Source organism: Chanodichthys erythropterus, chromosome 24 (genome assembly GCF_024489055.1).
Source record: "Chanodichthys erythropterus isolate Z2021 chromosome 24, ASM2448905v1, whole genome shotgun sequence".
Taxonomy (NCBI): Eukaryota; Metazoa; Chordata; class Actinopteri; order Cypriniformes; family Xenocyprididae; genus Chanodichthys; species Chanodichthys erythropterus.
The window spans coordinates 20,838,075-20,850,304 of record NC_090244.1 but is presented as its reverse complement, the minus strand read 5'-3'; the positions used below and the strand labels follow the sequence as shown (position 1 = coordinate 20,850,304).

At 34.5% G+C, this 12,230-nt stretch overlaps 1 protein-coding gene across 1 annotated transcript in view; it reads right to left on the bottom strand.

Moving 5' to 3' along the window:
* lamb1a (laminin, beta 1a) overlaps positions 1 to 11,973 on the bottom strand; it is a 42,423-nt gene extending 30,450 nt beyond the window's left edge. The window contains exons 1-4 of the mRNA XM_067378797.1: positions 11,864 to 11,973; positions 10,605 to 10,777; positions 9,269 to 9,407; positions 2,448 to 2,521 (exon numbers count right to left, since the gene is read on the bottom strand). Of these exons, the coding sequence (XP_067234898.1) occupies positions 2,448 to 2,521; positions 9,269 to 9,407; positions 10,605 to 10,777; positions 11,864 to 11,891 (414 nt within the window). The 5' untranslated portion in view covers positions 11,892 to 11,973. The remainder of the gene's footprint in view (positions 1 to 2,447; positions 2,522 to 9,268; positions 9,408 to 10,604; positions 10,778 to 11,863) is intronic.
* Positions 11,974 to 12,230: the final 257 nt, after the last annotated feature.

The following is a 12,230-nucleotide window of genomic DNA, read 5'->3' as shown; positions in this document are numbered from 1 at the left end:
ATGTGTGTGCGCAATTTCTTTCATGTTAGACAAAGTTCCCACATTAATATTGAGCTGCGAATTTTTAGTGCGAGTGCATACATGCACGGCTGCTTCATAATACAACATTGAAGCTATATTTTAGTGAGCAAACATGCCGCCCTCGCCGTTTGATGGCTTGGAATTACAATAGGAATCGGATATGCGCGTTTAGACGTAGGTCGCATGTTCAGAGATTGGATATGTATCGGATTTAAAACCACATTTGGAAGTGGCTCAGATCGGATATGAAAAAATCGGATCTCGTGTGGATTGCCAGGCTGGGGGTCGGAGCCAGAGGAAGAGGCAGCGGAGGACGGTCGGAGCAGCGCATCAAAGACATTTATATATTTCTACTCCATGAACTCGGAGGTGCTTTATCATGTTCGACGTGCACCCTCCTAAGCACGAAACAATCTTGCCGCAAATGTTGCATTTCGCCGAGATTTCGTTCTATTTAGAAAATTGAAGCAACACTTTTGACCGCCGACGCACGCTATCCATGTTCGACTCGCTCGGTTATGCCAACACTTTCGGTGGACGCTTCTTCGTTGGTGTTAAGCGGTTTCTTCTTCCAGTCAGCGGACTGGGAATCGAAACTAGGAATCGAAATTTAAACTTTTGAACGATTCCGGGAAAATCGCAAAGCTAGTCCCGGTTCCAATCGATACTCGATACCCAAGCCTACTTATGACGCAACGAAGACTTGTTTACTGAAAACACGTGACTTCGGCAGTTTTATACAAACTCCGAACCACTGATTCGAAACAAAAGATTCTTAAAGCTTCGAAGCTTCATGAAGCAGTGTTTTGAAATCGCCATCACTAGATAGTGTTGAATAAATTTGTTATTTAGTTTTTTTGCCGTATAAAAATATTCTCGTCGCTTCACAACATTAAGGTTGAACCACTGTAGTCACATGAACTGTTTTAAATATGTCTTTAGTAGCTTTCTGGGCATCTGAAAGTGTTAATTATCTTGCTGTCAATGCAGGCCTCACTGAGCCATCAGATTTTATCAAAAATATCTTAATTTGTGTTCGGAAGATGAACGAAGTTCTTACGGGTGTGTCTTACGACATGAGGGTGAGTAATTAATGACAGAATGTTCATTTTTGGGTGAACTAACCCTTTAAGGTGATGCTGTTACAGTGCATTTTCACAGATAAGTACGGAGTAATATTAATTAACTAGATTTACTTACTATAGGGTTATGGCTAGTGTTAGTTGATTGTAATTATGCATAATTTATTAGTTATTACTACAGTAAGTGCATGTAAGGCTTAAAATTTTGTTACCCATTTTTAACTACTTTGTATTTGATTAGCATTAAAATTACAGTGTATTAAAGTGCACCTTCGAAGTTTTCATACCACTAAATGTGACATTTGTTATAATAGTTCTTTTTTTTGGGGGGGGGGTATTCATTGATCTAAAAATTCTGGCCTATACAATAAACCGAAAATTAAATTAAATTAAATTATTTGTCTTTGTTTTTTAATTAACAATTTAATTAAATTTTCTTTTTTCTTTTTTTTTTTTTAGGCATCTCATTACAATGCATCATTTCAAAATGGATACTCATTTTGAAATTGACTAAATTAATTAAAATTAATTAAATTTAAGTGTTATTAAATTACCCTGACAAAATGTTGACCAGTATGGTAGCGATATATCATCCAGTGCTGTTTTATTATCACTGATATACGATTATAGTTTTTGTTAATGTTTTGAATTAGATTATAATGTTCTATTTTCTGTTTTCACTTTAATTTCAGTTTAAGTTTTAGTAATTTTGTTGCGTGTTTGAGAAATTTTATTTCAAGTAACGAAAATGTTTTTTATGGTTTTAATTAACAATAATAACCCTGATATCATGACTAGTTTGATAATTTGTCATAATTTGCTGTTTATTTGTTGTTTTTTTATTTGATTTTATTAAGATATAATGTTAAATGGCTATACTGTTTAATAATAAATTCAGTCCTGGTATCGATATTGGTAATATTGACCTGAAAAGAACATTATATTATATTATAACAAGTAAACAGTGATGAATGTCTTGTTCCTGTGCCATTTCACAACAATGTTTGCAATGAACCTCACATGAGCACTATTGTTCTCGTGATGCCAGTCGTTTAATCTGTGTGCTCTGATTTCTTTTAACTGTATTGCTGAAGTGAGATCATGCTGAAATGTAATCTTTAGTTGAAGCATTCCATCGGTCTGCACAGCTGGGTTTATCCCAGACCTCCCACGACTCCCACACACTGAGCAACACTTCCCCTCCTGCCAACAAAATCCACATCAACCCCCTTCCTTTCCCACATTCTCGCTTAACGACCTCAAATCTCACCTCAGCCCGGGGCTGTGGCGACACCTTCCCCCTAAACACACATCACCAACTGACTGTGTCCCCTAAGCACTTACTTTAAACGTCATGATGAGGTGGGTGAAGTGGAACTCTGCCTCAAGGTTCAACTGGACGGTGATGTTCTCCAGGCCTGAGAGAAAGAAAGACATCAGGAAAGAGAGTCCAGACAAAGGGATGTATTTCTCCACATTTATTTATGCACTTCCATTTATTAACTGCCCAACTGTTCTTCTAGATACAAGGTTATTTACTGGCATCTATGGTTTCATGAAGAATCTTTCCATTCTCCAAAATGTTCTTTATAGTGGAAAAAGGTTCTTCAAATATTTCAAAATGGTTCTTTTAAGAACTGTTTGCTGAAGGTTCTTTTAGGAACCCAAAATGGTTGCGAGTTATAAAGTCAGAATTGCACGATATAAAGTCAGAATTGTGAGTAATAATGTCAGAATTGCTTGATAAAGTCAGAATTGTGAGTTATAAAGTCAGAATTGCAAGTTATAAAGTCAGAATTGAGAGTTATAAAGTCAGAATTGCGAGATATAAAGTCAGAACTGTGAGATATAAAGTCAGAATTGCAGGTAATAATGTCAGAATTGCTTTATATAAAGTCAGAATTGCTTGATATAAAGTCAGAATTGCGCGATATAAAGTCAGGATTGCGAGATATAAAGTCAGGATTGCGAGATATAAAGTCAGGATTGCGAGATATAAAGTCAGGATTGCTTGATATAAAGTCAGAATTGCTTGATATAAAGTCAGAATTGCGAGATATAATGTCAGAATTGCAAGTTATAAAGTCAGAATTGCACGATATAAAGTCAGAATTGTGTGATATAAAGTCAGAATTGTGAGATATAAAGTCAGAATTGCACGATATAAAGTAAGAATTGTGAGATACAAAGTCAGAATTGCACGATATAAAGTCAGAATTGCGAGTTATAAATTCAGAATTGCAGGTAATAATGTCAGAATTGCTTTATATAAAGTCAGAATTGCGAGTTACAATGTCAGAACTGCGAATTATAAAGTCAGAATTGCGAATTATAAAGTCAGAATTGCACGATATAAAGTCAGAATTGTGTGATATAAAGTCAGAATTGCGAGTTATAAAGTCAGAATTGCAGGTAATAATGTCAGAATTGCTTTATATAAAGTCAGAATTGCGAGTTATAAATTCAGAATTGCAGGTAATAATGTCAGAATTGCTTTATATAAAGTCAGAATTGCGAGTTACAATGTCAGAACTGCGAATTATAAAGTCAGAATTGCACGATATAAAGTCAGAATTGTGAGTTATAAAGTCAGAATTGCGCGATATAACGTCAGAATTGCGCGATATAAAGTCAGAACTGCGAATTATAAAGTCAGAATTGCACGATATAAAGTCAGAATTGTGTGATATAAAGTCAGAATTGCGTGATATAAAGTCAGAATTGTGAGTTATAAAGTCAGAATTGCGCGATATAACGTCAGAATTGCGCGATATAAAGTCAGAACTGCGAATTATAAAGTCGGAATTGTGAGATATAAAGTCAGAATTGCACGATATAAAGTCAGAATTGCGAGTTATAAATTCAGAATTGCAGGTAATAATGTCAGAATTGCTTTATATAAAGTCAGAATTGCGAGTTACAATGTCAGAACTGCGAATTATAAAGTCAGAATTGCGAATTATAAAGTCAGAATTGCACGATATAAAGTCAGAATTGTGTGATATAAAGTCAGAATTGCGAGTTATAAAGTCAGAATTGCAGGTAATAATGTCAGAATTGCTTTATATAAAGTCAGAATTGCGAGTTATAAATTCAGAATTGCAGGTAATAATGTCAGAATTGCTTTATATAAAGTCAGAATTGCGAGTTACAATGTCAGAACTGCGAATTATAAAGTCAGAATTGCACGATATAAAGTCAGAATTGTGAGTTATAAAGTCAGAATTGCGCGATATAACGTCAGAATTGCGCGATATAAAGTCAGAACTGCGAATTATAAAGTCAGAATTGCACGATATAAAGTCAGAATTGTGTGATATAAAGTCAGAATTGTGAGTTATAAAGTCAGAATTGCGCGATATAACGTCAGAATTGCGCGATATAAAGTCAGAACTGCGAATTATAAAGTCGGAATTGTGAGATATAAAGTCAGAATTGCACGATATAAAGTCAGATTTGTGTGATATAAAGTCAGAATTGCGAGTTATAAAGTCAGAATTGCGAGTTATAAAGTCAGAATTGCGAGTTATAAATTCAGAATTGCGAGTTATAAATTCAGAATTGCGAGTTATAAATTCAGAATTGCGAGTAATAAATTCAGAATTGCGAGTAATAAATTCAGAATTGCGAGTTATAAATTCAGAATTGCACGTAATAATGTCAGAATTGCTTTATATAAAGTCAGAATTGCGCGATATAAAGTCAGAATTGCGCGATATAAAGTCAGAATTGCGCGATATAACGTCAGAATGGCAGATATAAAGTCAGAACTGCGAATTATAAAGTCAGAATTGCACGATATAAAGTCAGAATTGCGTGATATAAAGTCAGAATTGTGAGTTATAAAGTCAGAATTGCGCGATATAACGTCAGAATTGCGCGATATAAAGTCAGAACTGCGAATTATAAAGTCGGAATTGTGAGATATAAAGTCAGAATTGCACGATATAAAGTCAGATTTGTGTGATATAAAGTCAGAATTGCGAGTTATAAAGTCAGAATTGCGAGTTATAAAGTCAGAATTGCGAGTTATAAATTCAGAATTGCGAGTTATAAATTCAGAATTGCGAGTTATAAATTCAGAATTGCGAGTAATAAATTCAGAATTGCGAGTTATAAATTCAGAATTGCACGTAATAATGTCAGAATTGCTTTATATAAAGTCAGAATTGCGCGATATAAAGTCAGAATTGCGCGATATAAAGTCAGAATTGCGAGATATAATGTCAGCATTGCAAGTTATAAAGTCAGAATTGCGAGATATAAAGTCAGAACTGTGAGATATAAATTCAGAATTGCAGGTAATAATGTCAGAATTGCTTTATATAAAGTCAGAATTGCGAGTTATAATGTCAGAACTGCGAATTATAAAGTCAGAATTGCGAATTATAAAGTCAGAATTGCGAGATATAAATTCAGAATTGCAGGTAATAATGTCAGAATTGCTTTATATAAAGTCAGAATTGCGAGTTACAATGTCAGAACTGCGAATTATAAAGTCAGAATTGCACGATATAAAGTCAGAATTGTGTGATATAAAGTCAGAATTGCGTGATATAAAGTCAGAATTGTGAGTTATAAAGTCAGAATTGCGCGATATAACGTCAGAATTGCGCGATATAAAGTCAGAACTGCGAATTATAAAGTCAGAATTGCACGATATAAAGTCAGAATTGTGTGATATAAAGTCAGAATTGCGTGATATAAAGTCAGAATTGTGAGTTATAAAGTCAGAATTGCGCGATATAACGTCAGAATGGCAGATATAAAGTCAGAACTGCGAATTATAAAGTCAGAATTGCACGATATAAAGTCAGAATTGCGTGATATAAAGTCAGAATTGTGAGTTATAAAGTCAGAATTGTGAGTTATAAAGTCAGAATTGCGCGATATAACGTCAGAATGGCAGATATAAAGTCAGAACTGCGAATTATAAAGTCAGAATTGCACGATATAAAGTCAGAATTGCGTGATATAAAGTCAGAATTGTGAGTTATAAAGTCAGAATTGCGCGATATAACGTCAGAATTGCGCGATATAAAGTCAGAACTGCGAATTATAAAGTCGGAATTGTGAGATATAAAGTCAGAATTGCACGATATAAAGTCAGATTTGTGTGATATAAAGTCAGAATTGCGAGTTATAAAGTCAGAATTGCGAGTTATAAAGTCAGAATTGCGAGTTATAAATTCAGAATTGCGAGTTATAAATTCAGAATTGCGAGTAATAAATTCAGAATTGCGAGTAATAAATTCAGAATTGCGAGTTATAAATTCAGAATTGCACGTAATAATGTCAGAATTGCTTTATATAAAGTCAGAATTGCGCGATATAAAGTCAGAATTGCGCGATATAAAGTCAGAATTGCGAGATATAATGTCAGCATTGCAAGTTATAAAGTCAGAATTGCGAGATATAAAGTCAGAACTGTGAGATATAAATTCAGAATTGCAGGTAATAATGTCAGAATTGCTTTATATAAAGTCAGAATTGCGAGTTATAATGTCAGAACTGCGAATTATAAAGTCAGAATTGCGAATTATAAAGTCAGAATTGCGAGATATAAATTCAGAATTGCAGGTAATAATGTCAGAATTGCTTTATATGAAGTCAGAATTGCGAGTTATAATGTCAGAATTGCTTGATATAAAATCAGAATTGTGCATTATAAAGTCAGAATTGTGAGATATAAACTCACAATTGCATGTTGTCCAATTGTGAGGGGGAAAATACTTTTTTTCTCAGAATTGCGAGTTTATATCATGCAATTTTACTTTATAACTCGCAATTGTGTTTATATCTCGCAATTCAAAGAAACAAAAAGTCAGAATTGTGAGCTATAAAGACAGAATTACATTTTTTAATTTTTTATTTAGTGGCGGAAACAAGCTTCCATAGATTTTTTTCATTGTAGTAATGAAACTTGAAAGAAAGGCTTGAGCAACATGGTTACAGTACAAATTACAAAATTTTACCAGGAACATCTGCAGCTTGTACATTAAGAAGCAATTCACAATTGCTCTAATAGTACTGCTGAACTCTGCTGCTCTATAGTTACACTGCTTTTTTATTGGGAAAGTGCTTTGGGGGTCTATAAACATCAAAAATTTGAATAAACAGAATCGTATCTTTAATTAAGTAGAAGTTCCCCCTGTATTCCCAAGCCTTTGGTCCAGTTGGCAGCTGTATCTCTCATGGGTAAGTACTTCTCTGTCCTCCTACCACATGCTCTTTCCTAAACCATATATTCACAGGCTTCTCTGGTTGCATTCATGGCCCCTTTGTTTCCTGTCCCACTACATTTCACACTCCTCCACTGGCAATAACCAGTAAATCTCTGGATTTCCATTTCCTCTGTCTGTTCATGTAATTGAGGAACATATGGCTTGTAGAAACTACATTCTAACAGCTTAAAACAGCTGAACCTTCTCCTTGTTGGCTGAAGATGTTTCGCAACTTTTAATGAAGACTAATGAAGTGGCTTCATTAGTCATAGAATAATGGGAAAGTTTACACGACACCATTTTCAAATAAAAACGGAAAGCTTTTTATGCCTTTTGGCCATTCATTTACATGACAACAACGTTTTGGGGGCCTGAAAATGCAACCTTTTAAAAAAAACTGGTTTCAAAGGGCAAGTTTTTGAAAACGATACTAGTATTGTCTCCATTTAAGCTACATTAACACAAATATATGAAACAGTGATGTCATGCACATGCGTATTGTGTGTTCAGTCTATAGGCACATAGTGTTACTTTCTTTACGAAGTGACATCACCAACAGGCTGGCATGAATAATACAGCGTTTTTAGACGTTTTCGCAGATCGGTGTGAACAGGGATCATTTTCATAATGTTGTTGCATATACACGAAAAACGCAAAGGAAAAACTTTTCCGCACATTGTTGTGTAATCTTCTGAACTTATATGATTGCTTTGTGTGAGCAATAAATTTACATTTTACATTTTCATACACATAGACAAGAATCACAAGTTTAAGGGTAAAAATAAGTGTCTGCACTAAAGAAAAGGAAAAATCTTTAGAACTCGAGATCTTAGAAATGTATTCATAATGATTTCATATGATTTTGAAAACTTTCCGACCATTTTAAAGAAAGTTTAAAATAAATAACTAAAAATGCCATGGTATGATTAAGTACTTTGGGTGTACAGTAGTACATATACAAATGATTGATTGATTGATTGATTGACTGACTGACTGATTGATTGACTGACTAATCAATCAAAGATTGATTGATTGATTGAATGAATGATATACTGAATGAATGTTGTAACATCAAGTAAAAACATATTTTCCATACACCATGAATAATATATTTAATCAGTGTTTGAGTGTCTTAATAATCATTTTAAAAAGTTTTAAAATATATTTACATATTTGTAAAAAAGTTTTTTTTTTTTTTTTTTTTTACAAATAAATTATTCATTATAAGTGTCTTTTGTCTGGTTTTCAGAAAATCGCACCATATGAGCTAAACTAATTTTTGTCATAAAAAGTTTAAATTATTTGATATTTTAAGAGAGTCATTGAATTACTGAAGGTCTGTCCTCTATGATATTTCCTTTATGTTTTTTTTTCTGCACATTGGTTGAGTCAGATGACTTTGATTTAGCTGACTTTTTTTCAAATATTAATAATCAGTGAAGTAGTTTTGCTCATGTATATTTTTTTCCTAAGAAATAATAAAAGTATTATTTTATCATTTTTTTTATGATATAAAATTACATATTACTAGATTATGAGAACTTATCTCATGCTATTCCAAACCTGTATAAACATTTTGGGTGAAATGTTCTTTCAAAACTATCAGCAGGTAAAAGAAAACTTTTTCCCAAGGGAAAAAAGTTGTCATTCCACACTTTAAAGATGGTCATCACCTTAACAGGTCAGTAATTACACAACTGCTTTGAAGTTATTAGTCCCTCCATTGGTCTGATTATAGGGGAACTAACAGACACACTAATAAGAGAGAGTTCCCTATAATAAGACCTTGTTTCACAGCCTTCCTATGTTCCCATGAGAACTATACGGATAGTGCAGTCTTTCATACATCGACTGTGAACAAACACTTCAAATGGTACTGAACAGTACTGAAAAGGAAGGGAGATGAGCAATTGTCTTGTTTGGCGTCACAGCTCAACTCACCATTTTCTGACTGCCACCAAGTCTTGAGGCGGTTTGGAGCAAATGTAGTCACAACATTTTCAATTCTGTGGCTGGTTACTTGGTGCATCCTCTCATCGTAGGTCTCCCTGGAATCGCACACAAAGCACTTCTTCTCTTCCTGTGATGGAGGGGGTGGGAAAACCAGATAATGTCAATTGCATTCTTGTGACGCAAGAACTTCTCCAAATGAAATGAATGACTGTAAAGGTCTCTGAGATACTGAAGCAAGTCAACCCACTTGGTCTGATTTACATTACGCAGCTTTTTCAAAGTCTGATGGCCTACAGAGAGCATTGGTTTCATGTGCTCTCCAGATGTTCAGAGTTGCTTTGAGACATTTTTCTCTTCATTAAAAACCTATTACAGCAATTTAGTTCTGTTGAGAGGAATTAGCACGAACTTTGGGAAATATATGGTTTTGTAATGTGGCTAGCGCATTAAAATGACTTCCTGTCTACCTCCACCTCATAACCTCCATTTGACCTCACGAGGGAGGGAGCCACCACCATTTTAATGACTATCTTCATGCCATGAGCTCCTACTCAAAATGTTGCACTGCAAAGGTTTGTCTTTAAAGACACCACTTAAATGATTAAACGTGAAAAGGGATTGAGGTAAACTGAAGACTGCTGATCAAAAGAACGGATACAATGGTGTTAATCAAATTCTTGGTCTCGAGACAAGTCTTAGAAGCAATTATCTCTGTTATGGTGTGGCATGAGTGATTACAACTCAGCCATAGCATCAACTATGGACCTCTATAAACATGCAGGTTGCAGTTTTGAAGATTCAGAAGACCCTCATAACATTTTCAATAGACCTACATAAAACATTTTAGGGCACTTTGTCTAAAAGGAAGCAGTCTAGACAGTCAAAAGTCACAGGTCCTGAAACAAATCTCTACAGACAAACATAACTTGGTGTTCCAAAAACACCCACATGAAATAACAAGACTGCAATAAAGCTCTTTCTAAAGATGTTCCAGATAAAACCCCCAAGGGGTTTTGGGAGAAATCCCACATGTGGAAGTAAATCCTCATTTGTGGTATTACAATTTAATTATCAGGCCAACTATAGAGCGCACAGGCATGCAGTTTTCATTTTGAATGAACATATATCATTTGACACTGACGTTAACATAAAATTAATGATTATCTTTGCAACCTGAAAAATGAAGTCACAATTCCACCACAATGGAATGATGTTAGCTCATTGTAATTTTAATTCAAGTCAATAAGTCAATGTTTCTGAGACTTTTAATGGCAAAACATCTGCATTTATTCAAAAGGGTTTCAAGATGCAGCACATAGGTTACCTGCAAATGACTGACGATACAAAAGGGCTCAGGTTTCTGGAGTCCGCATGTTGAGGTGGCCGAGAGTTGGTGAGCTCTTCCAATGAGAAGATCTCCTGTGGCAGGATAACAGCTCCCCTCAGTGCAAACATCTCCCAGCTCAGGCACATCTGCAAGAGCCCATGCCCCTAGAACTTTGTGGAAGAAAAACTTTTATATGCATTTGTACTAATGAAACATAATGGAGTTTGTTTACTTGTATTTTCAAGGTATTTTTGCTTGTATTTTCCTTTAAGTTTTAGAAAAGCTACAAAAAGTGAGTGGTGATAGAACAACACATCAACCAGGCTACAAAATTAGACATTTTAAAGGGATAGTTCACCCAAAAATGAAGATTCTGTCATCATTTACTCACCATTGTTCTGTCATCATTTACTGGATTGTTTCAAACCTGTGTAAATTTCTTTGTTCTGTTGAACACAAAGGAGGAAAGTTTGAAGAACGTTTGTGCTGCTTTGAGGCACCATTGACTTCCACAGTAGAAAAAACAAATACTATAGAACTCAATAGTGCCCCAAAACTGTTCAGTTTCCCACATTCTTCAAAATATCTTCCATTGTGTTCAACAGAACTGAGAAATTTATACAAGTTTGGAACAACCTGAGGCTGAATAAATAATGACAGAATTGTAATTTTTGGGTATCCATTCAATTCTGACTTTATAACTCGCAATTCTGACTTTAAACTATCCCTTTAAAATACATACACTCTTAAAATTATGGTAAACATCCATGGAATCTTGCCATTGCAAAAAAAAAAAAAGAAAAAAAAAGTTCTTTATAGTGGAAATGGTTCTTCAGATTATTATCTGAGGGTAGGGGTGAGATGGGTGAGAGAGACCTCTTTTGAAACCTACATTCAAACATAGATTCACACATACTTATACACACACAGACACATAAATATATATACAAATAAATATAAATATGCTATCTAAATAAGATGCAACTGGCTGTATGGAACTTAACTGAAATTAACTTTAAATTCATTATTAAAAGTAAATGTAAAAAGTTCATTGTAATAAGACAACAAAAAATATATAATTCACAAGAGAACAAGCAAAGGTGTTAAAGTTAATTAAATATTTTCTTTTGAAAGTTTAAGATATACTTAGATGCTTAAAGTTTGAGAAACCATGCCTTGTGGCAGTTAAAATAGACCTTATAAATAAACCTTTATATTGAGAGACTTTACCTCAACCAAACTAAAATGAAACTTACTTAGAAGGGCTGCGAGCTGTAACAGCATGTTTCTAGATTCTTTCTTCAGTCTGGGTGCAGTAATCCTGGTTTGCGTTGGAAACTGCAGAGCTGAGTCTGATCCCTGCAGACTGTGCTGCTGCTAAACTACTGCAGCTGGAACTACGATAAACTTTTTCTCCTCCGCCGCCACTCTTCTGCGCATGCGTCGAGTCGCGCACTCCCTCCCCCATTCACGAAGGTGGTCTTGAGGTAAGTCGGTCAAAAACGGATAAAACTAATTAAATAAGCACTGAAGTGAAGAATCAAGTAGGCTGATATATGTACATGTCAAATAAATAACACTGATTGCAAGCATTTGCATACAGTGAGTAAAACTCGCAGTTTT